The sequence below is a fragment of the Falco peregrinus genome, chromosome 7 (assembly GCF_023634155.1).
Source record: "Falco peregrinus isolate bFalPer1 chromosome 7, bFalPer1.pri, whole genome shotgun sequence".
Classification (NCBI taxonomy): domain Eukaryota; kingdom Metazoa; phylum Chordata; class Aves; order Falconiformes; family Falconidae; genus Falco; species Falco peregrinus.
In genome coordinates, this window is record NC_073727.1 from 20449930 (window position 1) to 20477140 (window position 27211).

At 45.3% G+C, this 27211-nt stretch overlaps 1 protein-coding gene and 1 long non-coding RNA gene across 8 annotated transcripts in view; one reads left to right on the top strand and one right to left on the bottom strand.

The window, feature by feature from the left end:
* The first annotated feature begins 1555 nt into the window (after window positions 1-1555).
* On the top strand, window positions 1556-18493 carry LOC129784953 (uncharacterized). Its single transcript, XR_008748270.1, has 5 exons — window positions 1556-1693; window positions 2232-2515; window positions 2949-3021; window positions 8618-18317; window positions 18387-18493. It is a non-coding gene; the product is annotated as an uncharacterized LOC129784953 (long non-coding RNA).
* Window positions 18327-27211, bottom strand: part of RP1L1 (RP1 like 1) — a 45356-nt gene continuing 36471 nt past the window's right edge. For 4 of the 7 annotated variants that reach the window (XM_055811299.1, XM_055811293.1, XM_055811295.1 and 1 more), the window contains one exon: window positions 18327-25697. In XM_055811299.1, coding sequence (XP_055667274.1) covers window positions 18886-25697 — 6812 coding nt within the window. In that variant the 3' untranslated portion in view covers window positions 18327-18885. The remainder of the gene's footprint in view (window positions 25698-27211) is intronic. The other 3 variants (XM_055811296.1, XM_055811298.1, XM_055811297.1) reach the window with 3 other exon arrangements.

Sequence of the window (27211 nt, forward strand, 5' to 3'; positions counted from 1 at the left end):
ACAACCTCTTTGGCTTTCTCAAGAGATGTATGTGGTCTCCATTGTGAGTGCAGAGTCTTTCTACTGGAGGACAAGAGTCCAGGAGAGGCATTTAGGCATCTCAAAGGCCACCTTTGCTCATCTGGGGACTGACTCTTGGCCACAGTCAAGCACAGATCCCAGCAAGAAAAGAGAAGAGGGATTCCCAAAGCAAAGTACTAAGATGCACTAAGGACACCAATAACGGTGGGGTATCTGCAGTTCTGCCCTTTCATAGCCAATGCAGATGTTGGCTGAGTCTGATAGACTGCTTGTCCTGCTTTCCCCAGCCTCACATGATGAGTCCACCTCCAAATCACAGGCAATTTCCCCCAAATGCAGAAGACCAATCTGCCACAGAGATCCCAGCTACCACCAGCCATCTAACCATCGCTTTGCCAGCCAGCTAACTTCATGCAAGAACACTAAAGAACTCTAGCAGCATTTCTAGTCCAGTTGGGTTTCCCTGAATTATTCATTATTTTCAAAGGAAAATGAAAGTTTTGACCTGTGAAAATGCTGCAGTGACTATTGGCAGAACTGTTCGTTCATGGTAGGAAGGCATATAAGAAATTTTAAGCAAGGGGTGTGTGTTTTTCTACTTTGCCTTTTGCTTTAAGTATACCATGTACTCTTTCTTTGTGTTGGAAGTGCAGAATTAAATCCTAATTAAAGGCTGTAAAAAGGCAGTGAATCTGAGAGGCCAGAAACAGGGACATATTATTGCCCCTTTCATAGATCATGTGAGCGCTGTGGTGACATAATAAATAATCCACCCAAACTTTTTAGAGGTAAACCCCAGCAAATCATTAATAATGTCTCTGGCACCATATATCAAACTGAAGCCTTCCTCTTACAGCTGATCCCCAGCTATTCCCAGCTGCCTATTTGCCTTGCTGTGTACATTTCTACCTCCCTTTGCATCGCTCGCTCTTCTTGTCTTCCCTGCTACTGTATTTCTGTGCTTTGTCCACCTGCATTTGCTTCTGCAGTTCACTGAATGCTGGTGTGAATAACCCAAGAAAACACACATGACACTGTTTAAACCCATATTCTCAGGAGGTTTAAAACTTGCTCTGACAAGAAAAGACTGGCAGAAACTTTGTCAGGATAGGGAGCAGAACTGGATGATCATATAGTAGTCTCATTTATTTCTGGCACGCATGATTTATTTACGCTCTTGTCTGTAATGGTGAAGCATTTCACTCTATGCAATTTTTGCTGTCTAGTCACCCTCTCTCTCTCTTTTTTTTTAAATCTACTTAACCTGTTTCACTATATGTCTGTCTCTCAATGAGTCCAGTTCTGAAGGGCTGGGATACAATCTGTCATTACTCGTCACTTGTTCATGCTTATTGCAGGGAGTTGCTGGGCTTCTCTTTGGGGTTATCATAATTAGTATATCTGCATATCACTATTATGAAGTATCATGAATACAATAATAGGTATTCCTCCAACGATGCCTAAGTCCAGCTGCCTGATGGGTCTTCTGTCCCATGATGTGGGGTTTTATTTTACCTTTTTCTAGGCATTGAAGGAAGACTGGTCACGTAGAGAGGGACTGCAAACACAGGGATGGGGTGGTCTTGTGCTGGATTCCTCCATCTGGAAGATGCACTGCTAGCTGACAGGTCAAAATGAATCGCCTTTTCCTGAAGAAGGCAAGAGCAACAAGGTACTCACCCCAGTGGCCAAATGTAATTTTTTATTTATTTATTTTTAATAGACCTGGGAGTTACGAATGCTGTTACACCATTCCCGTTACAACACAATCCTCTGCCAGTGCTCTGGGCTGCACTAGCAAGCGAGGGCAAAATTTCTCACTCTGTGCGTTCTTGACTTCTCTGCCTCATGCTTAGGGCAGGATGCACTCACCCCACTTTACAGATATCTTCAGCTTGTGGGCACCTGAATGTAGGACACCTGCAGGTGTCCCCACATGAACTGGCTGTCTAAAAGTCTGTTATGGACAGCAAGGAGTGGTGGCTCAATCAGTTGCCCATGCATAGCTGTCTAGTGCCACTTGAGATGCTCTTTGGTATCTGAGCTACCCACATGCAGCTGGCAAACGTGGTCTGGTCAATGGAGTTTAGACAAATGCTCAGGAGAGGAAATGTCCATGTCTGCTTTGGGTTAAGCTCAGCAGCTCTCTGTGCTCTGCTGTCTGCACTAAATAGATCTCTTTTGACTATAGTGCCATCTCATTCCCACAGGGACATCTGCATTTAGATACCTATGATGTGGAACTGAGCCCCATTTACTTGCTCGCATTCCCACAAGCAGCATGAAGTGCCGTCTGAAGTGTCCCTCTCTGGCTCCCACCTCCTGCTCCAGAGGAGAATGTCTTGCAGAGATCCTGCATCCTGTCAACCCTGTGTGAATATTTCTGAGACCAAGAGGTGATTCATGGCACTGAAATCAAACCCTTTCTGTATCATGAGAAAGCATGTTTCGCATCATGTCCGTGACGAGACGGCTGCAATTTGTACACGTGGCAGTAAGTCAAGCCAAACTCATTCGTCTCTGATACATGCCATTGCAGCTTTGGGGGCTGAACGGGAGCCCAGAATGGAATTGAAATGGGAGGGCTGAACACATTTGTGGGTACAAGGCAATGATGAAATGTTGCCACAGCTCTCAAAGGAGCTAAACTGCAGAGATTTGTACAGTCCTGAGGGGACACACGTCCTTCCAGCTGGTAACGAAGAGGATTGTTTTGGTCTTTCCTTACTGTGTGCACATGTGGATGGGTGATTCTAGCAGAGCAACAGCATGGGGCTCCAAGAAGGCATGGTTAAGTTTCAGTTCAGCACCAATCAACCTTGCACATAGCATTCCCCAAACTGGGAAGCAATTTCTTAGCCTTCACATGAGATGTCAACTGCCTTTGTGGTGTCACTTCTATCTACTTCAGTGCTTAATCATCACAGGGAAGTCCAACCCACTGAATACCATGGGACTCTTGAGGACTTGCTGTAGAAATTTCTGTGGCCATCTGAGAAGGTAAGGAAACCTTTGGAACTGGCTTCCCACAGATGTAGTTGAGTCACCATCCCTGGAAGTCTTTAAGAGTTGTAGATGTAGTACTTAGGAACATGGTTTAGTGCTGGACTTGTCAGTGTTGTGTTTATGGTTGGACTCCATGATCTTAGAAGTCTTTTCCCACCTAAATGATTCTATGATACTATGAAAAATTTGAAGGAGATACCTGTGTTCAGAAAAATATGTAGGGTCCCAAGTCCTACCAACTTCTGTGTGACAGCCTCCTACATGTGTTTCTGAGTGTAGCTGTAGAGCTACCTGGCTACGGAAAAGCTTGTAATTTCAGATACTCCCTTTATTTTCAGTGGAAAGCTATCACTGATGCTCAGCATACCCATCTCAAAGAACATCATAAGCTCAGAACTGTAATTTCCACCCAGCTAAGACTTAGCCCATTCTACTTAATGTCTATCCACAGTAACCAGAAAAAGGGTCAAGAAGTAAACTTAGCACTTCCACCACAAAAATGTGGGTCCTGCCTAGTTCTGCTAAGCGAGTTGCTTCGGCATCACGGATGAGGAGTATTAGTGGGTTCAGCTTTTCAAAAAAAATGTTATTCTGGATTCATAGAATCATAGAATGATTTGGGTTGGAGGGGACCTTAAAGATCATCTAGTCCAACCCTACTACCATGGGCAGGGACACCTTCCACTAGACCAGGTGGCTCCAAGCCCCGTCCAACCTGGCTTTGAATATTTCCAGGCATGGGGCACGTACCACCTCTCTGGGCAACCTGTTCCAGTGCCTCACCACTCTCACAGTAAAGATTGTCTTCCTAATATCTAACCTAAACTTTCCCTCTTTCAGTTTAAAGCCTTTGCCCCTTGTCCTATCACTATGTGCCCTTGCCCAACGCCCCTCCCCAGCTTTCTTGCCGGCCCCTTTAGGCACTGGCAGGTGCTCTAAGGTCTCCTCAGAGCCTTCTCTTCCCCAGGCTGAGCCACCCCAGCTCTCTCCCAGACTCTGATCATCTCCATGGCCTCCTCTGGACCTGCTCCAACAGGTCCATGTCCTTCTGTGCTGGGGACCCCAGAGCCAGATGCAGCACTGCAGGGGGATCTCACCAGAGCGGAGCAGAGGGGCAGAGCTCACTCCCCTGATCTGCTGGCCATGCTGATGGGGATGCAGCCCAGGGTACGGTTGGCTTACTGGGCTGCAAGCACACGTTGCTGGGTCAGGTTGAACTTCTCATATACCAACACTCTCAAGTCCTTCTCCTCAGGGTTGCTCTCAATCCATTCTCTTCCCAGCCTGTATTGATACTGGGGGCTGCCCTGACCCACATGCAGGACCTTGCACTTGGCCTTGCTGAACTTGATGAGGTTCACACAGGCCCACCTCTCAAGCCTGTCAAGATCCCTATGGGTGGCATCCCTTCCCTCCAGCTTGCTGACTGCACCATGCAGCTTGGTGTCATCAGCAAACTTGCTGAGGGTGTGCTCCATCCCAATGTACATGTTGCCAACAAAGATACTGAAAGGCACTGGTCCCAGTACATACCCCTGAAGGATGCCACTCATCACTGGTCTCCACTTGAACATCAAGCCATTGACTGCAACTCTTTGAGTGCGACCACCCAATCAATTCCTTGTCCATCGAGTGGTCCATCTCTCAAATCCATGTCTTTCCAGTGTAGAGACAAAAATGTGGGGCAGGACAGTGTCAAATGCTTTGCACAAGTCCAGGTAGACCACGTCAGCCACTCTTCCCTGATCAGTCAATGCTAAACTCATTCTCTGAGCTTAGCAAGTGCTTTGTGCTATCCATCTTTCTTAGGGTTTCACAGTGCTGCAAACCTTTAGAGTAGTGGATTTCCATAAGCAAGAGCTATTTGCTAAGAAGACCTTGCAATAGAGATTTTGAAACTCATGTGTGGTGGTCTATGGGGGTGTCAAAGGTAGTAGCACCTAAATGTTACCCTAAGTTTCTGGATGCCTCATCTTACTATTATGGAGAATGTCCATCTGACTTGCCATCCCCATTCATACATGCTGTATCTACCCATGCTCACAACTAGCTTGGAAACTGTCAGCAGGCACATCTCCTTCTTTGGGTGGTAACTGCCTGAACATCCCATTTTCAATTGCGTTGAGTAGCCTATGTTTGTAGCATGGGTTGCAGAAGGAAACATAGCATGTCTGTATTGAGTTGGGAAATCCTGGCAAAAAGTCCTGTTATGTGTAAACGTGCCACTGATGCCAGCATGATACTGGCTGCAATTCAGATGGAAATTGGATCTTCCTTTCTGCTAGCACTGAAACAACCCCAGATCAAACTAATTCTGTATTACCTTTGTCTCCTAATGTCTCTCAGCAAAAATCTTTGTGTTTCTTTTATGTTTTCTAGGGAGGAGAAGTTACCTCCTGGGGTGCTATTGTCAGGATGTTGCATGTTTTGTAGCTAGGCTAATTGAAAAAAATTATGTGTTCTTAAAGTTATAAAAAAGCTTCAAGCAGAGATCACATCAATTGTCTGTTCCACCTGCTCCTAATAATATTTAACAAGCTTATGTCTTGGACAGTGAATTTTTAATGCCCAAATGATAGTGTCCTCTCTGCAAACTCTTTTGCAACCTCACCAATTTCCTTATGACAATTTTGACTCCAGTATTCAAGCTGCATTACTGGTGCAGCCTGAGCCCACCCACTTCTGAACTTGTGGTGGTATAAGTCAAAGGAGACAGTAGCAGTCATTAGGGATAAAAAGGGACAAAGACTGCGTGCCTCAATTTCTCATATTGACTCATCAGTAAGAAATCTAGAAAGCTTTTGGCTTCACACTGGATAAAAGCACATAAATGGCTGAGAACCATTACTCACATCAAAATTTGCATCTGTGTAGTTCATATCTAAGTGTTGTTTTGCTTTTTTTTTTTTTTTTTTTAATGTATTTACTTGTTTTGGTATGCTATCCTTTAGGAGTCCACCTTCTGTCCTTGAGCTTTCTTCCTGTGCATTTAATTTCTTATAAGTTTGCAGCCACCTAGCCCTGGATGTGTTAGACACTCTTTATTGCCATCAGTCCAGTCCTCACAGCATATATACTTCCCTGTTTCTGGACGTGTTTGGAGCTGCCCAAGTCTTAACAGTGATGATCAGTGAGGAGCTTACTCACCTCTAAACCCCGTTGGGATTCACCAGCTAAGCATGTCCTTACCTGCTTAGCTTTGGGGATTGATCCAGTGGGTGTATTCAGAAGATGCCAACCTGTTCCTTGCACAGCAGGAGGAAGTAATCTCTTGCCTGTTTAGTGGTTAGACCCTCTCTCCTAACTTTCAGGAGGTCCTTGTTCTAATAGCTCCATATGGAGCTTGAACCTACATCTCCCATGTCATAGGAAAGGGCACACTAATCCATAGGTACCCTGATACTCCTCACTATTTCTCTTCCATTAAACTACCCGATGGTGTATAGCAATGATTGCATAGCTCAGCAGTAAGTGCATTGCCCTGAAAGACCATGTTCTCCCCATGGACACGTTATGCAAACCAAAACAGCTTCCAGATGGGAGATCTTGAGACCACTCAAGATTTTAGTTCCCTACTAATGCCCCTCACAGAAAGACACTGGTGGGACTTGAGAAAGCATTTCTGTGTCCATTTTTGCTGACTGTGTTGTGGGCATAGCCTGTTCTGAGGACCCTGACCAAGGCCAATGAGTACGATGACTGGAGAAATACTGGCTTGTGGACACGGTATTTCTTGGTGTGACCAGAGTTTGGGTGACTGTACATGATCAACAACAGAAGGGCAGGTACCTGCAGAGTTAGCTAGACAGCTGTAAGTGCTAAGGGAAGAGCTGTGGTTTAAGCAGAGTGCCTAAATGTCTTTGCCTGGAAAGGCAGTGCTGTTATCTCCAAGCTCCCCTACGGGTTTGTACAACCCATGCTGGAGGAAAGTGGGGTTTGCTCTCTCCATGGATGATCCACACAAAAGAGTAAGAAGCTATTACCAGACCCAGGTGGTGGAGTTGTCTCTTAAGGTCCAGAGTGTCAAGACACTGTAAAATGTCTTCCCATCTTAGCATCCACTGCAGATGTAACTAGTATAGGCCTGAATTCCAATTCTTGATTATTAATGCTGCTAATCCAAATCCATCCATTTTATTTTCTGCAAGCTGGTCTGCTCCAACATGGCCGTCTGCACCAAAAGCAGAATTGTCTGAACCACTCCTGATTTGGAAAAGAGACTCTAAGACACCTGTACTGGCTCACGTATCCAGAACCCTGTTTTGGGGATGGATGCTCTGTTCCTTCTCTTTTCCTTGGTGGCTGTGGGACATGGGATCTCCCAGCTCCCCTTGATGCCTTCCCTGCCACCCTGGCAGGGAACAGCCTTAAGCTCAAGAGGGATGTTGGGTTCCTGTCATCATGCTGGGAAAAGTTTGGTCTCCAAGTCTCCACCAGGATCACCAGACAAGAAGAGATAGGGAGGAGCAACAGGAAAGTGAGGGGGGGGGGGGGGGGGGGGGTGTAGGGGGACTCAGCTTTTTCTCATCTTCTGTTCTTCCTCTCCAGCAGCAGCACTCCCACACGTGATGTGAATCTAGGGTGCGGCCAGAGATGCACAATCCTCTTTCCTTGCTCAAGGGATGTCACAGGAAGGTGAAACCTGATGAGATTAGATGAGGTACCTCACTGTGACTGGCTGGCAGCCTCAAAAGACATCTGATGTAACTAAATCCTTGCAGTTCAGTGTAGGCAACAGCCGTGGGAGATAAAGCTCTCACAGAGTGGTTGTATCTTCCTCCCCATGTTCTCCCTCCTCCTGGCATACATTGCTGTTGCAGACTGATTTTGCCAAGAGTTGCTGTCCTGACTAGCTTGGTCTCATCCCTGTAGTTCTCATATTTATTAAATGCATCACCAGGGCTGTGGCTTGGAAAACTGTTACTCCATGAGTAACTTCCAAAATGTTACTCCTTTGTTGTGGATCTGTCTTCTTGGGATGGGATTTTTAGGTGTGCAATATGCTACCAAGTCTCAATGAAGTTTTCACAGAATCACAGATTAGTTGGGGTTGGCAGGGGCCCCTGGAGCCCATCCAACCCACCCCCTGCTCAAGCAGGCTCTCCTACAGCAGCTGCGCAGGATCGCATCCAGGCGGGCTCTGGACGTCCCCAGAGAAGGAGACTGCACAGCCTCTCTGGGCAGCTTGTCCCTGTGCTCCGTCACCCTCAAAGTAAAAAGGTTCTTCCTCATATTCAGGTGGAAGCCTCATATTCAGGTGGAAAATGTATTTCCTCACCTCTGGGGCAAGCATTATGTCTCTGTCCTCAGGGAACTCCTTAGTGTCCTTCTGTTTTTACTTTCCAGGTTTCTTAAGAAGCTGAAAAATATACAGCATGTTAGGAGTGACGCATATTTGCTTTCAAGGTTAGGTTTGGGGCAAGGTGGGAGACTGGGGAAGAGATCAAGACTCCTGTGATAAAATATAATCTGAGCTTTTCAGAAACACAAGGATGCTTTTATGAACAGGAAACCCCTTTTTCTTCAAATCATTGTAGATTTTAATGTGGAATCTCTATTCTCTTTGCTTCATCATCTGACTGACTTGGAGGTTTAGCAGTCCAAATCAACCTCACATGTCTAACGGCACCACAAAGAAGAGGCGAAGCCCTAACACTCTCCAGTCCATGCCATGGTTGGTGCATCATGGAGCCCACAAGGTGAGAGAGCTGGCAGGGTGGGTGTCCTTCCCCGGGACAACTCGGTGCATGAAGCCCTGCAGGGATTGCAGTGCTGGGCTGCCGCTGCCTCCGTGATGACTGACAGAGAGGTCTGATGAATTGTGCCTGACGCATGGAGGCATCCAAGGGAGAGACTGCGGCAGAGGACAGGCAGGCAAGTGGGAGCCTGACCTGGCTGCATCCTTTGCCTGCTCCTTAACAGGCGTGAGTCCTCCCACCTGGTGACGCTCTCAAGGGCAGGGTTGGTCCCTTGTACTTCAGTAAAGTTCCTGCTCTGGATGACCTGGGGGAAAATTGATGCTTGAAAGAGAAATACAGAAATTCTAATGTTTAGCAACCAGCAAATTATTCTCCAAATGCTTCAGTGTACAACAAAGATATTTTTGCATATTCCAGAGATAGAGCCATGTAATTCATGAAGCTTAACATGGAATTAGCCTTGAGTGGTGGTGGTTGCTGTCATGGACAGGAGAGGCACTGCTTCAAGATAGCACTGCAGTGGGAAGAGATGCTGTTTATCAAGCCCGAGTCCTAGAGCTGTAAGTCTTCTCTGTACCTCGGCACGAGGCATCAGGACTGCCAGAACAGGAGCCAAACTCACCGTTATGCTAAGACAGCCCTGCCACCTGGGATCGTGGAGAATTCCCAGATCAGGGACCAGCAAAGGGGGAGGGTTTTTGTACTGTGACAGACTAATTAGGCATCACAGCAAAGCATTTCCATCCGCTTAGGAAGCACTGTCCTGACCTTGCTCCTACGCCTACTCCCTGTCGTTCACAGGGCTGAAAGAGCCTCACTCAGCTTTTTTAAAACTGGAAAGGAGCTCAAGCACCATCCTTTATGCAAGAGCTGAAAGGTTAACACATGTCACTTTTGTCGGCCAGGACTTTGCAATAGGCTAAGGAGGAGCCAGCCCTTTTTACTGAGGAAAAAGAAAAACAAGCCTGCCACAGCCTGCCCTTTCAACCCTCACGGTGCTACCCCACTTTCACACCACAGGGCTTAGAATAAATACATTTTCTCTGAGCAGGGTTGTGTCCTCTCAGTTGCAGCAAAGACAAAAAGCAATTCTTTGCTGTGCAGCACAAAAACCGTGCAGGTTGCTTTTAAGGTTTTCGTGTGGATTGCCGGGACAAGCAAGCATCAGGCTCCTGAAATTAGAAAGGTCAGCAGGGATACTTCCTGTTGAAGTTGCACAAACCCTGGTGCTCAGCTAAGAGGGCATGGAGTTAAAATTAGAAGTGGCTGCAGGGTTACAGAGATTGCTCCTTCAGCCTGACGTGGTGATGGGGTCTGCAGCTTAGGGGCATGAGAAAATAAGCATCTCCATCCTGAATATGTTCCAGAGAATCACAGAAAATACCACTCCTTCTGTCTCAGACACAAGGTTTGGGATATCAGGAATTCCTCCCTCAATAATCCCTTTCTTTCCCTGGCATATAGAGGGCATGTACACACCCAGCTGTCCTCACCAAAATTATAAGGACCAAAATAAGTAGGGAATCCCCAGCTGAGTTGTTTCCCAGAAAGACTGCTGTATGGACATAGCTCAGAAGATGTCTTGGTGTTTGGCACTTTTCTGGGATACATAAGACTTAATAATTCACGATTCAGAAGCCCAGAATCTGAGCCCCCTTCTCTGCCGAGAATGCCCTGTGTCTCTTTCTGGGGATGTTTATTCACCAAAAGCAGGACAGCTCCAACAGAAGAAATGGAGAGAGATCCCACAGTCCCAAACAGGCTGTGTTTGCTTCAGACCTTCTTAGATACCCTCCCCCAGTTGTTTATCTTCCATGTACTCAAGGTACCTAACTTGGAGGAGGGTAGATTGCAGGGACTGGCTACTGCCAAGGACGTGATGTGTGGTTGTATGCAAGACCCACTGCAACAGTTTACACCGGTGTTGCATATTCCTTATCCCATGTCCTAACCACAGCCATTCCTCCTGCATCAATGAGGATGTACCTCTCTGGATGAGTAGTGGGACTGATGGACTTACCCTCAAGGTCTGTCTCGTTGCAGAAAAGTAGTGTTGCAATTTTGGAGCAAAACACTGCAAATCCCAAATGCCAAATTTTGTAGCTTGATGTATGCATGTATTTGAGTTTTTACATCCCATTCCTAACCTCGTGTTAGGAGGAGCACTTATTCCTGACACCTGCCAAGGAGCCACCAAGTGCAAGTTCTCCACCTTCAAATTAAAGAAAAGAGGGAACTTGCAGGGCATACACACAGCCAGTTTGGAAACTCTTCCTGCCCTCCAGAACAAAGACCACTGGAGGAGCCTGAGGTCCAGAAATAACAACAATCCACCCTTTCTTGTAAGGCAGCTGGGATTTCAAATGTCTGGGGCTAAATACGGTGCTAGGCCAGCAAGGATCCATCAGGAAAGAGGGTTATTTCTCTCTGTTAATGAGAGGAGTGTCTGCTTGTACACATCTGTAAAGACCTCAGCTTTGGAAAGCACGTTTCTTTCATTTTGATGGTTTACACTCCCATTTTCACCATGTTCTTCATCTTTCACTGAATATTTCCTATCTAGAAAACAAACAATCAAACAAAACCAACATATATAAAGAAGCAATTTGTCTGGCTGGTAAAAAAACAAACAAACAAAAAAAACCACAAAAAAACCCAAACCAAAAACAAAACCCAAAAACCCCAAAAAACAACCACCCAAAAGATAAACAGAGATGCACAGCCAAACATGCCATACAGCTATGCACAGCCAAGCACGCTGTACAGCTGTGCAAGTCTCTTGTTGCTTCTCCTCCCTCCTCCTCGGCTCTGCTGAAAGACAGCAGCTGTAATCCCCTCCAGGTGTTGACAAGCATTATCTTTCCAGCCGGTAGAAACGTGACAGCTCTGGAGCTGGCTGGTAACACGTGTTCCCGTGCTGTAAGAGGGAGAGGGAAGCTGCAAGATCGAACATGCATGTGAGTCATACCAGCCAAGGGGAAACGTAAACTTTGGAAGCGGTGCAAGTGTGAGAGATGTAACTGCAAGGGATCCTTTTCGGCGGCGTGCTCCATTCACAGATGCACTGAGTGATCCCAGGAGAAGCTGATGGAGGTAAGAAGTACCTACTTCAGCAATGTCTGTCTCCTGGATTGACACTGCAGCTGGTACCCAGCCCCTCTGAATGGGCCTTGTGAGCAGGCTGTATGGGTGCTGAGCCCACGCTGCCCCGGGGCGGACAGGCACAGATGTGGGTCACTGCCCAAACAGGGACAGTGGCAAACACAGACATGCATGGGACAGGTCTCATGGGGAGGAGCTCCAGTGACCAGTTTTCAGTTTGATGATTGCATTTTTGTGTTTTATTTCACTTCTTTCTTCTGGCTGGTGCTACAAGTGGGGAACTTGCTGGCTGAACACAGATAGGGTGTGATGTCGAGTATGCACAGGAGGCTTTAAAATGAGGAAAGTCAACAGCTGGAAGAGAAATCCTGGGAAATGTTCACCCTTCTTCTACTAACCTGTTAGGTTCCAGCAGTAGCTTTCAACAATAGCAGAGAAGGGTGATCTTGAAGTCAACAAGCACTTTTAAAACTTCCATGGAATGACCAGCTTGAGCTGCTGCCTGGCAATCTGCAAGTCACCACTGTAAGCACTGTAAAATGCTTTTGGGTAGCTACACCGGGATCAGGTCTTCCTACATGAGACATCTCCATCTGGGCAACTTGTCTAGACTCCTCGAGCACTCAGCAGAGAGAAACAGGCCTGCCGAGAGTGCAGTTCATCTCCTCCTAACATAGTTGTCTACAGCAGATGAATCATGCTCTTCTCTGCCTCTCTCTCCCCGCTGCTCATAATGGGAGTCTGGATGCAGGCTCAGAGGGAGTCATCTTCACCAGAAATGTTTAAAGTTAAGTCAATGCATACCATTTCCAGCGTATGTCTGATGCCAAGATCAGAGCTATCACTACCCGGCTCAGTGCCTTTCTGAATCCTGCAAGAATTGATGTGTCAGAAAGCAACATTTCACTTTGCTCCCTATGAAACCAAAATTCTTCTACACGTGGCTCTGTACCTGTCAGTCACTGCTGACATGGAGAGACGCGGGCTGCAGGGCCACCAAGCAGCCATGCTGGGCCAGCTGTTCTGCTGCAGTCACTGACAGGCACTGAATAACAGGCTCCTTTCAGTGGCAAACACTTTTTCCCTGGCATCTAGAAGAGCTCCTTGGCAGGCAACAGTGAATAAAGGTGCTGTAGCCTTCACCTGATGTCCCTAGGCTGGGTTTAGAACCAAGCATCCTGGTGGTACCTGGCCAACTTCCGAGCTGCAGGGGCAGTCACAGCTTGCATTCAAACATTAGCTCAAAGTGCCCAAGTTAGGATGCTGCGGTCCATGGGCTTTACCCCTCCAGATGACAGTTCTGTGTCACACTGAATAATTGCTGGGAGACCCTGTCTTCACATTGCCTGGAGCAAAATCCCGACACACATGGCTAGAGTTAGTGGTATCAATCCAATCCAGCGCTAACTTTCCCCTTGGTGCTTTCCCTTAATTATAGATCAATGGATGTAACAATATATTTTACATTATTCACACTGGACACCTTAAAAAGTGTTTTGCCATTGGCTTGTGGAAACCTTGGAAAGGTTTAATATAGAGTCAGAATACTGATGTCATGGGACATCACCACGGAATGGGAAAATTGCCCTGCAGTAGCACTGTTTCTTTCTGACCCAGAGAGTAAATTCCAGAGGGATCGGTGATGCTGTGTTTGTGCTGTCTTTAACCACGAGCATAAGCTCTGACAAGGAGGATTCAGTAGGACTATCAAGTCATTTGAATGTTGGATGCTTGAAGGCGTTTGCAATCAAATCCAGCTCATACAAGCAATGTTCACTTAAGTGCAAAGCCAGGCACCAAGCTCATGCATGACAATTTCTGATTGAATCTTCAAATACCACCCTAAAGGTGACCAGAAGCTACAGGACTGGCCCTTCGAGTAGGTATAGTGTTCATCATGTACTCCAGATATGGGAATTAATATTGAGGTACTAGGAAATGAGTGAGTATTGCTGTGTCAGGGGAGAGTAAGTTTTCATTTGCCTGTTGTGCTCGTTTGGGCTGGGGTAGAGTTGATTTTCTTCATGATGGCTAGTATGGGGCTATGGTTTGGATTTGTACTGCAAACAGTGTTGACCACACAGAGATGGTTTAGTTATTGCTGAGCAGTGCCTACACAGAGCCAAGGCCTTTTCTGCTCCTCACCCCACCCCACCAGTGAGCAGGCTGGGGGTGGGGTATAACAGGAGGGGAAACAGCCAGGACAGTTGACCCCAGCTGACCAGAGGGACATCCCATACCGTACGGCATCATGCTCAGCAATAAAAGCTGGAGGTAGAAGAAGGAAGGAGGGGGCGTTTGGAGTGATGGCATTTATCTTCCCAAGTAACCATTACACGTGATGGAGCCCTGCTTTCCTGGTGATGGCTGAGGACCTGCCTGCCCATAGCAGGTGAATGGATACCTTGTTTTCCTTTGCTTGCATGCACAGCCTTTGCTTCACCTATTAAACTGCCTTTATCTCAGCCTACGAGTTTTCTCACCTTTACCGTTCCGATTCTCTCCCCCATCCCACCAGGGAGGCTGTGTGGGGATCAGTTGCCAGTTGGGGTTAAACCATGACAGTCTTTTTTTTTGGCACCCAAAGTAGGGTTCAAAGGGTTCAAGATAACAGCAGGTTTGGCTGGAATGTGCTAGCTCGAATTTATAGCTGTTATTGCTGTTTAGCTATTAATCGGTGGGCTCCTGTGCTTGCCCTTGGGGCTTGCTTGTCTCACTGCATATTAGAGTCTGGCTCGTTAGTGGCTGTTTTTTGCTTTTGCTGTTTACTGTACCGCTGCGCTTCTTACCATTTTACTCTGCTGTGCCTGGGAGCATTTTGATAACAGCAGTGGCGATGTGCCTGGGCTGGCTGATGGCCAGGGCATCATTGCTGCTCTTTCTGTGCTGCTGTACTGGACAGACTGGAGCTCCAGTGTGAACTTGAGACAAGGGGGACTGTGACCTGTGGATGAGTCCATGTGGGAGCAGGACACCCTGAAGTATCTGTGGCTGTGGGTAAGCCTACCCCAGAACAGGTACATCCTGAAGCATCTGTGTCCGTGGTTATGTCTGTTCCACAGCAGGTAGACCTCTGAAGGGAATATGGCCCAAGGACAAGTCCACACTGACAAAGATTCTGTGGCTGTAGATAAGTCCTTGCTGCCACAGGTACACCCTAAAGCATCAGTGGATGTACACAAAGTCATGCTGGAGCACCTCCAAGTGTGTGGCCATGGATAAGCCCATGACAGAGCAGGTACAACTCTGGAGGGACTGAAGCCAGGAGAAAGGCCATATTGGAGCAGCTTTATTTCTGAAGGGACTGTGGCTGTGAGTAAGGCCACGTTAGAGCAGGTCTATCTCTGAAGGCATTGTGGCCCATGGATAAGGCCACGTAGGAACAGGTGCACCTCAGAGCAATTGTGGCTGTGGATAGGACTATGCTGCAGCAAGTATACCCCTGGAAAGACTGTGGCTCATGGCTGAGGCTCCATCTGGAGCAGGTAAAACCCTAAGGGACTGCAGTTTGTGGGTAAGTCCAAGCTGGAGCAGGGGCAAAGGGAGGATTTCATTGCAATGTTAAACCCTATGATCTGGTCCAAAGAGACTGGGGTGGAGATTGCAATGGAAATACCTTTGGTTTGTTGTAACCTGGAACTTGGGTTGCGCGTTAGGGGAATTACCATAGCAGAAACCCCTTGTTGCTAGACAGACTAGGAGCAAGGTGAGGAGTGCATTGCAATGTTACACCCTGGCTTAAAGGGACCAGGTGTGGAGATTATAATGGAAATACCTTTAAACTGTTGTAACCCATGATTTGACTTGTGTGTTATAGGAATTACTACAGCAGGAACCACCTGAACCAGTGGAGGACAAGACTTAAAGAAGGTGCAAGTGCAGCAGTAACCCACCTGAGCTGCCTGTGGTGCCCAGTAACTCCACACAACACACCATCTCTCCTGTCCTGAGTCACCACCATAACAGATGGACTCCAAAGTCATGGACTAGATGAACTCAATGGACAACTGGTGGACATTTGTGGACATTTATGGACATTTACAGCCATTTCACAGGGGTGGTCCATAGATTAAGAGAATGATTAAGAGAATGATACCTTTGTACTGTACTAAAGGATGGAAGGGGTGGTGGTGGTTAATGAGGATGTATTGGATAGTATGGAACATGAGCATGATATAAATGGTATGGAATAAGTAGAGTAAGTGGTGCAGAGTGTGCTGGTTTCAGCTGGGGTAGAGCTAGTTTTCTTCATAATAGTACAGGGCTATGGTTTGGGTTTGTGCTGCAGTGTTGATCTCACACAGAGATGGTTTAGTTATTGCTGAGCAGTGCCTACACAGGGCCAAGGTCTTTTCTGTTCCTCACCGTGCTCCACCAGTGAGCAGGCTGAGGGAGCATAAGAAGTCAGGAGGGAAAACAGCTGGGACAACTGACCCCAAATGACCAAACCAACATCCCATACCATACAACGTCACGCTCACCATAGAAAGCTGGGGGAAGAAGGAAGAAGGGGGCGATGTTTGGAGTGATGGCATTTATCTTCCCAAGTAACCATTACACGTGATGAAGCCCGGCTTTCCTGGAGATGACAGAACACCTGCCTGCTGATGGGAAGTAGTGAATTAATTCCTCTTTTTCCTTTGCTTGCACGCACAGCCTTTGCTTCACCTATTAAACTGCCTTTATCTCAGCCTACGAGTTTTCTCATCTTTACTCTTCCAATTCTCTCCCCCATCCCACCAGGGAGGAGTGAGCAGGTGGCTGGGCGGGGCTGAGCTGCCAGCTGGGGTTAAACCACAACATCTGTACTTCAAAACTGATTGATCTTCACGAATTAGTTTTAACCTTGTACTTCAGTTTCTTGAGGTAGGTTTTGTTTACACAATTTCAGGGATAGATTCGGGTTTTTTGACATCCACGGCAAATCCAGTTTAAGATGCCCTAGACCATCCCTGACATTTACAAGGAGCTTGTTACGTGACTCTGGACTTACAGGAGATCTGCACCACTTTAGACCAACACTGGAGCATGATATTGGATTCCCTAGGCCATCCCAACTGGCAATAAACATCTATGTTTAAACTTCATAGACTCTTTAGATGTCTGATGCTTGTGATCTTAGATATGGAAGTGTCCACAGAAAATCCATGGAACTGAGACTACCAGATGAGAAAAGATAAACTTTGGGACAGTCAGGGTTCGGCTGAGTTGCGCCCAGACAGAGGTATAGTTCTGCCTGAGATGTCCTAGGAAACCTAAGGCATCCACATGGAACTAGCAGGTAGGGTTGCCTTTCTTCTTGGAAAGGGCCAGAACTTAACTTCTGTGTATTGAGGATGGTGTGGCTCTCTGGGATTCCCTGGAGGATCTCAGAGGGCACTGTAAGCCTTTGTGAGGGCAGCTCAGTGGAGACCTAGCTCTCCACTGACTGCTCCACATAAACCCCTATTTCTTAGGCACCTATAACGAAGTATGCACCTCTGGAGCTGAACCCAGTTCTTAATTTGAGTGAAATGAATCTTACCTCTGGAAATCAATTGGTTGGCTATGTGTTTAAGAAGCTGGATATTAAAATTATAACAGTATTAATGAATTAATTTAAAATATTGATTATTTCCACATGTCTGCATACACTTTCACAAACCTGGCACAATACTACACACGTACTTTTCCACCGTACAATTTAAGGCATTTTGTTTTCACCCTCTCTTGGTTTTTTGCTGTTTTATTCTCCCTGCAAATATTGATAAAATGGACCATTTCCCAAAGAGATATGCACATGTATGCAGCTGAGGTATGGTCAAACTTCTCCTGGTATTAGTTGGGCATTTATTCAGAAATCAATACATTGCCCCAGGGGAAAAGAAAAAAAATACATATAATCTGGTAGAAAACAGTTGTTAAATGAAGTTAGCAGTTCTATCATGATTTGTAAAGTCCACCCTCTTCAGTAAATGACTGAGCCTCTTCCAGCTGTTTGCTGCAGTGCAAATACCCAATCCTTTTCAATGTTGAAGGTAAAATTTATTTAAATTTTATTGGTTGTCTGCAAGGGCGAGGCACTGAGCAATTGCAAATCCTATTAGCTTCAGAACAGAGCCTCGTATGAAATTGTCTGAGGGATCCCAGATGATTGTAAAGTGTTTAGATACCATCACTGGCATAGTAAAGGTAATCACAAGGAACTGAACTCTACTCGTTTCTAATTTGGTCCATATTGCATCCAACCATTTCTCAGATACCTAACAGGTGAACTAACTCATCCTTTCTGTCTACTGCTACATGATCACATACTACAGTGATGAGAACAGTAGAAACCGATGGGTAGTATGGAAGAGATCTACTGGAATGACCTGTCTCAGTGTTGAGGATTTCTGGTGAAGTGAGGAATGGCCTCAACTTCTACTAAAGAAAAAAACAGAGAAAGTGGGGAAAGACTTTGATATCTCAGGACCTTTTCCTGGGTACAGAGAAAGTGGGGTAGGGTAGGTAGGGTAGGGTAGGGTAGGGTAGGGTAGGGTAGGGTAGGGTAGGGTAGGGTAGGATAGGGTAGGGTAGGGTAGGGTAAGGCAGGGTAGGGGGGAAATGAATGTACGTCTCTGTGGGCTCTGACCAGACTTTGGCAATGAATCCAGATTTTGTCGCATTTCTGTGCATTGGCAATCTTTCCAGGAAAATGGCATGCAACCGGTGAAAGGCATCCTGAAGTCACTCAGAGATGATGCCCAGCAGAGCCACAGACTACTCAAGCAGCAAACAGCATGGTTTAAAGAGTGGGAACAAGAAGTTATCACAAACAAAACAGCCTTCTCTTTCCCCAAACCACTTTCCTATTGAAACAACTACAACTTAATTAATTTACTAGCCCTCTAGAAATGAGGGCAGGTAATTGCAATGTTACTCACAGGATTCAAGAGCAAATTTACCACATTTAACTCAAGAACAAAAGCCAGTTATGATGGCTTAACTCACTGGAGATACTGTAATATGCAATGAAAGTGTACCTTTAAAAAAGAAAGAAAGCATGAAAGAAAAATACTGTTTTTGATAAGCAGTTCTAGAAGTCCAGGTCATCCTGGTCAATATGATCAGAGTCTTCTTTCTTTTTAGAAGCCTGAACTTCATCAGTGTGTTCAACCTCCTTTGCACCTATACCTTCGGCATCTGCTGGGTCCTCATCTCCCAAAGGATCAGTGCATGAAGATACTTTGTCCTCTTCTTCTTCCTCACTGTCAGGATACATCTGTGAGGGTTTGCTGCTCTCATCAGTTTGAGCCTCTCCATTGGGATGGTTGTTCACAAAGTCAGTGTCATCTTTGCATTCCTCTTCATCTTCAGACCCCTTCTGGGATTTGTGTGAGAAGCTTCTTACAGAAGAATAACAAGAATAGGCTGCTGTTTTGTTCAGAGTCTCTAGTCTTTTGTTGGTTTTTTTGCCTTTGATCTTTGAGGCACTCTCAGAAACCTTGTTGTTGCCTTTGTCTTCATGTTTTTCATGTGCTTTGTCAGGGTCATCACTGGTAGGTTTCTCATCATTCTCATCATATTTGTCATCTCCTTCACTGTTGTTTTCCTCCTCAGCTGAACATGCCTCACCTTCTGACTCTGGATTTGTGTCTTCCACTGCCTCAGCTTCATCCTGCTCAGCTTCTTCATTGCCTTCTGCAACATCTTCAGGATTATTGTCAGTTCCAGAGCCAGCATCTCCTCTGCATTTGTCCATCTCTTCCACATCATCAGCTCCAATGTCTTCATCCTCTGGCTCCTCTGCTTCTTCAGCTTCATTGTCAGCTTCATCTTCAGCTTTGGACTTCTCCTCAGCTTCCTGCTCTTCATTTTGAGTGTCTTCTTTATCTTCCTCTTCCCCATTTGCTTCCTTCTCCTCTTTATTTATTTCTTCTTCCTCTTTTGCTTCTTCCTCCTCCTCTTTTGGGTTTTCTTCCTCTTCTTCCACTTCCTGCTCCTCTTGTTTTGTTTCTTCCTCATCTTCTTTTGCTTCTTCATCCTCCTTTGTTACATCTTCCTCTTCTTGCACCTTCTCCTCCTCTTTTGTTTCTTCCTCATCCTTAACGTCTTCATCTTCTTTTTTTCCTTCATCCTCCTCTTTCACTCCCTCCTCCTCCTCTTTTGTTTCTTCCTCATCCTCCTTCACTTCCTCTTCCTCCTCCTCATTTGTTTCTTCCTCATCCTTCTCCACTTCCTCTTCCTCCTCTTTTTTTTCTTCCTCATCCTCCTTCACTTCCTCTTCCTCCTCCTCTTTTGTTTCTTCCTCATCCTCATCCACTTCCTCTCCCTCATCTTTTTTTTCTTCCTCATCCTCCTTCACTTCCTCTCCCTCATCTTTTTTTTCTTCCTCATCCTCCTCCACTTCCTCTTCCTCCTCCTCTTTTGTTTCTTCCTCATTCTCCTTCACTTCCTCTTTCTCCTCCTCTTTTGTTTCCACCTCATCCTCCTCCACTTCCTCTTGCTCCTCTTTTTTTTCTTCCTCTTTCTCCTTCACTTCCTCATCCTCCTCTTTTGTTTCTTCCTCCTTCACTTCCTCTTCCTCCTCCCCTTTTGTTTCTTCCTCTTCCTCCTTCACTTCCTCTTCCTCCTCTTTTGTTTCTTCCTCTTCCCCTTCCCCTTCCCCTTCTCCTTCCTCTTCCTCTTTTGTTTCTTCCTCTTCCACCTTTACTTCCTCTTCCTCTTCTTCTTTTGTTTCTTCCTCTTCCTCCTTCAGTCCCTCTTCCTCCTCTTTTGTTTCTTCATCTTCCTCTTTCACTTCCTCTTCCTCTTCCACTTCCCCTTCCTCTTCCTCTTTTGTTTCTTCCTCTTCCACCTTTACTTCCTCTTCCTCTTCCTGCTTCACTTCCTCTTCCTCCTCTTTTGTTTCTTCCTCTTCCGCCTCCTTCCCTTCCTCCTGCTTCTCTTCCTCCTCTTTTATTTCCACTTCCTCTGCTGCTTCCTCTTTTAGTTCCTCATCTTCTTTCTCTTTTGTTTCTCCCTCCTCCTCTTTTGTTTCCTCTTCTTCTGCCTTCGTTATTTCTTCTTCCTCATTCTCTTCCTCCTCCTCTTTTGCTTCATCTTCCTCTTCTTCTCTCTCTTTTGTTTCTTCCCCCACTTCTTCTGCCTCTTCATTTTCCTCTTCTTTGGTTTCTTCATCCTCCATCTCACAGTTTTGACTCTCTGCTGTTTCAGGTCCTTCTCCATCTCCGTTCAACGCTGAGCTGCCTACATCATTTAATTCTGCCTCCTTTTCCTCATTGCTCTCCACTTCCATTTCATTTGGCTGGAGTTCACCCGCATCATTCTCCTCTTTTGGGTTGCCATTTTCTGCTGCTTCCTCCATAGAACTGCTGGGAATTGTTTTGGTATCCTGGGCTGCTTCTGAGACACAGGCTTCCTCATTGTCGTTTTTCTTCAACCTCAGGATTTGCTGTAAATCAAATGCTTTCATGATTGGGGCATTGGTGGCCACCACTGGGTTTCTTATTGGCTTGGAAGCCATTTTTTTCCTCAAGCAAGAGTCACATGGGCAGTATTCCTCCTCACTACTTTGTGTACTAGTACTGGCCTCAAATGCTGCATCAAATGCTATATCTTCATCTACGTCAAATGGTAAGTCTGATGTGCTCTCTAGCCTCTGGGTTCTAGTCTGGGTTCCATTCTTCTCACTGAAGAGTGACATTTTATGTATAGTTTGCAATCGCCGTCTCCTCTGCTCAATTTGGAGTGTTGACTCATGCTTGAGTGGTTCATCTGGAGGTCTTGGCATATTCTTTCCTGCTCTGGTTTTGATCTTCCTCAGCTCTTTCTCTATGCTTCTTTGTATCCTTTTACTCACTTCCTCCTTCAGCTCTAGTATCATTTTATCTGTCTGCTGATTGTTCTGCAGGTTCCACCTGACTTTGAATTCATTCATGGCACTGACATAGTGAGCCATGAATTCCTTCTCAATTTTTTTAAGCAGTCTCAGGACCCAAACTGGGTCTGGATCCGCTGACTTCTGCTGGACAAGGGTTGTGTCCATACTGGTGGTCATATCGACTTTGGACTCTGGGTCATTTGGAGACTCTTCTCCAAGCTGTTCTTCTACAGCTGCTTTCAGCTCTGTCCCACAATCAGCATCATTGACATTTGCATCATCCGTAGTGGCTAGCTGATCAGCTTCCTCTTCAAGATTTTCTTTTGGAAGTTCATCATTCACAGCTTCAGCTTCTTGTTCTCCACTTTCAGTTAATTTGCTGTTTTCTTGGTTTCCACCTTCTCCCCCTTCCTCCTGACCATTTTCACAGTTACTGCACTGATCTTCCTTATTCTCTTCTGCCTCCTGAATTACAGAGCTCCCTCTAGTAGACTGTGCTTTTTCCTCACCTTTTGATTTTGAACAGGCTGTGGAAGGTCGGGATGACAGCTCTTCCTCCTTACTTTGCCCCTCAGCCTCAGTCAGTTCCGTGCCAGTCTCTACATTTTCCACTGGTTCAACTGATTTGAATCCAGCAGTTTTCTGTGCCTTTAAGGCACAGTCCTTGGCACCAGCGGTACTGTCTTCTACTGAGCCACCAGAACCACTGCTAACATCGACCCCAGAGGAGGACAGGGGGGTGAAGTCATAATCTACAGATTTGGGGGATTTAAACCCAGAGGCTGTTTTTGCCTGCTCACTTGCCTCTTGACCTGAACTTGGACCACTTTTTTCAGCTGTGCATCCAAACCACAGGGCCTGAAAAATATTTAGCAGCTCCATATACCTCGACTTATTCAAATATTTTGATGTATCTGATGGATCTTCTGAATTTTCATCAAGGAGCTGGAGACTGGCAAGACAAGTAATCAAAATGTTGGCAGAGTTACTCAGTTTTCTTCCCATAGTGGGGGACACTTCAGGCAAACTGTGTGATCGGTCAAATTTTGTTTCATGTTTTGAACTGAGCAAGGCCTTCATGATCTGGACAGAAGTCTTGACAGAGGTTGGAAGGTCTCTTCTGTTGTTATTTTGGCTGGATGTAACTGACTGGCTGCATTCTGCCTGGTCAGCTTTGGCAGCTTCGGACAAAGCCTCAGGGCTTTCTTCCTGATTCACACATACTTCAGCCTCTTCATTAATAGCAGTGCCTTCTTCTGTCTCTTGTCCCTCTTCACCCTTTGCCTCATTTTCAGCCTCCTCCACATTCTTTTTCTCAGCTTTTTCATTCTCTGAGATTTCCTCTGTATTTATACTGTTCGATACCTCGGTGGTTGCCTCATTACATTCCTCTTCTGCACCGTCCTCCATTTCATATTTCATAAGCAATGTTTCTGACGGGATTTTACTTAGCCATTCTTGCACAACTTCTTCTGGAGATGTATTTGGTAGAGCAGATGGCATTAAATCGCTCCCTTCCTCCTGCACGCCTGTGTCTTCTAACTCTTCCTCAACTTTTCTGTTGCAAGAATCATCAATCTCTTTATTCTCCTGATCATTTATTTCAGTCGCAGCTGATTTAGACCCATAGGAAGTGGCTTTGGAGGAATCTACAATTTCTTTCTGCTCTTTTCCTGTGGTCAGCACTGACTCAGTACCTATGCTGCTAATGGAGGAATTCTTCAACATGTTTGAACGTATTTTGTTGCTGTTCGGTTTCCCTTTTGGTGGGACAGGGCAATGCATACTACATACCGACAAATTCTCAGACAATGACGCTCGGCTGGAGTTTGACATCTTCACATGAAGATTTGTAGTTTTTCTTGGCCTTGCTTTTGAAGATTGAGATACGTTTGACTGTGAATACCTATCGTTACTTTCCTGGGATGTCTGTGTCAATGAACATTTACCTTTTACTTCTGACTTAGAAGAGGCTCTTGAAAAGACACTTGCAGGATTTCCATTCCTAATGCCAGTCCCAGTTGAGTGGACACTTTTTGAACAAACACTCTCACTCATACTTCCCTGTCTTGAAGTGGCCTCTGAATTAATCTTGGAACGACCCTCTCCAGCTTTTTCATTAGGGCTTGAAACGCTCGAGCAGACGGAAGGTGTCTTGCTATTTTCTTCTCTATGGCTTCTCTTCTTTGAGCCTTTTGAGGATTCACTGTAGGCATTGGTTGTACTTTTCAAGCTTTTCTCCTCAGTAAAACCTGCAATTACCTCTGCTTCACTAGTAAATGAAATGTTGGAGTGAAGAGAACCTGACCTATGAGACATGGCGTCTCCGACAGATTTTTTCTTGATTTCACATGAGCTTTTGGAGTAATTAGATGCCCTGCTGCATGATCTCGCATCATCTGCATGTAGGGAATTCTTCTTTTTATTCCAAGTGGATTCAAGTGATGACACAGACATTTCAGACTGTGCATCCACATTAATATAGCTGTGTTTGCTCTTTTTGGATCCTTTGGAAGAGCAAGAGGCATTGCACAGAACGATCTCATTGCTGTCACTTCTCTTGCTGTGCCTGTCACTAGCTCTGGAATGGGAGGTTCCTTGCGTAGAGCATCGTTCACTGTCACTGCTTTCATCTCTAACTGATTGGCTGGGCTTTGTTTTTGCTGACACTGAGCTGACATCATTGATTTCATTTTCTCCTTGTTCTGCTTCAGCGTCTTCATCCTCTTTCTTAGGGCAGGACTCACTGGAGAAGGAGGAGACTACATTGTCATCAGAGTGGTCACCCTGTTCGCTCTTTGCTCTTGGCGTAGCACAGTTGCTAGACTTGCTGTGCACACTGCTGGCAGGAGTAGAGCACTTAGTGTTATTTTCTTGATGTGTGTTCTGAAGGCTTGAGGAGGACATGCTCCTACCCACACTACTTGTTTCCTCACATACATTCTTCTTGCTCTGTCTGGACTGCAGAGAAGATCCTGACATGACACTCCCAACTCTGCTGCTTTCAACCTCTTCCATATCATCCTTTAGACATTTCACAGAGGAAACTTCAGAACAACTTTCATCTTCATTTTGTAAATTTTTTTTGCTGGCCTCATGGTCTTCAGGGGCGTCTTGAGTATCCAGGTTGTTTTCACAGCTTGAATGTGACATTAAACCCAAGGATGAAGGTCTCTGACTATTGCCCGTGCTTGTCCGAGTGTATTCTTGTTGGTCCTCTCCATTGGAAGCACCTGTAGACAGATCACTTCGACACATACACTTTTTAATGGATCGGTATGCCACTCTGTTCTCTATAGTCTCTGAGTAGGATGAGGACTCTTGCACAATGTGCTCAGAGAATTCCTCACTGGACGTGGTGTGGAGGCTATCCATGGATGCCATTTTTCTGTGGACTACTCTCCTCCGGGAAGATGTGCTGGAGCATGATGACCGTGTGTGCCAGGTGCATTGTACTCTGGGCTCTTCCCTCTGGGATGTGTGCATGGGGTTTTTCCAAATGTCATAGTCCTGGTGTTTCTTTCCACAGCTGTGACAATGAGCCTCATCACATTCTGATTCCTCAAGTTTTGACATGTAAGAATCAATATCACAGGGATATAATGATTCATCTGCCTCTGAGCTGGCTTCTGGGTTCATTTTCTGTATGGGGTCTACTCCACTGTCCTCCTCTACGCCTGACTCTTGGCAAGGCATCTGGTTCATCAGATTGGACTTTCTGATCTGAGTGGACCACTGCAAAGTCTCATCATTTAGCAAGCGGAAACGGACTTTCATCTCAACGGACAAGCTTCCATCCTTGTTCACATGCACCCGTTTTTCTATGTCATCGTTGACCAAGGAATGGACCAGGTCTCCAGGTTTTGAATGTGAGCAACCGTTTGAGAAAGGTGCACCATTATCTGGTGAGGCAGCAAGACCATTAGGATACGACTTTTCTGATGATAAAGAAAATCTCATTGACCTATTGCTTGATGCTGACCGTGGATGGATAACACTTTTTTTGGCTTCCAGTCCAAAGTTCACTGGTGTTTGAAGTAAGTGAAGAAAAGAAAGATGGAGAAACATGTTAACTCATATGAAGATGTCACAAAATATATAGATCAAACCCTCAAACTAGTGAATACTGATATTATTCCATTAAAGCTAAGCCTATCCCAGTTTACATAATTTCAAAATTTGACTACATGATGACGTTTTAATAATATATGTTACGTTTTGAATGAATAATAGGTATTTAAATCTTCTATACATTACCTTTATTATTTTTTTATCTAAATCAAAACACAAACACTTTTTTGTTGTGTTAAGTGCATACCAGAAAGAAGAAATATATGCATATATATATATATATATATATATATACACAGAGACCAATTTATTCCCAAGAGTTTCTGTATTTTATTGTGTTGCAAATAACCTTTAATTCAACTGTGCAAGTTTTCATCCTTTTTATTCAGTTGGGGAAAAATACATGGAGAAGTGACCCTCTTCCTTAGCTAAAGGTCAAGTGTCACACATTTATCGTGCATCATTCACTTCTCTCACACGCCAGGAAACAGGTGTGGCCACGTAGACCAGAGCAGCATGAAGTCCCTGCAGGGATGTGCCACTGTGAATAATTATAGTGTTTATTAAAACATAAAGAACAAGTGGAAAAGAAATTGTGAACTGGTGATAGTTACAAAGAGAAATAGTAGCAGTTATAGAAGTCGTCAGTGATAGTAAGGGAATTTTAAGAATTGTAACCAAAGCACATCTCTAAGGTCCAGTGCAGTGTTCTGCATAGATTTACTGAGGTCCTAGACCTTTCATTTTGATCAGAGTACATTGCTATCACACCGTCTTGCAAGATATGCATGTCTTGTTTCTAATATATGTTTGTTCAAATTTTACTTTTATGTATCTGGACCATCACATGCCTCTGTGGCATACGAATGTGCAGCTGAATGGAGAGCATTTTAGGAAGGAAATGTTGAACAGGGAGCATACCAACCAAGACCAATAACACATGAAATAGCTGTTATCTAACCATCTTTATGCATTTGAACTGAACTATCTGCTCAGTCTTTTGATGGACAAAGTTTCAGTTTATTCCTGCTGCTCCCTACAATTTTTTATGTCTTGGCCAGTGAGTGCGGGATGCCTCTGTCCTTAAGTTTCTACAACCAGTTGTCAGCATATGAATGAATGTTTTCTGGCTCGTGGTATTGACAATGGAGAGAAACAGGTGCACCTGCAGAACACATTTCATTTCATCTCATCCTAAAAAAAATCCCTAATATAGGTGAGATTAATTGCCCTTTGGAAATGGGAAGTTTCTTTTCATAGGCCACTGAGGGTGGGTGGCTTAATAACCTGTGGCCTTAGATAACTCATGATGAAGTGCCTAAGAAATATCACCCTAAGTAACCCATAACATACTCCTTCCTGAACATAACTTTTCCATAAAAACATACTTTTTTCCCAAAGGGTTACACCACAGTTGGAATCTGCAGGAGAAACAGTCTCCTGCCGACAAAACCAGGGCATCCTCCAG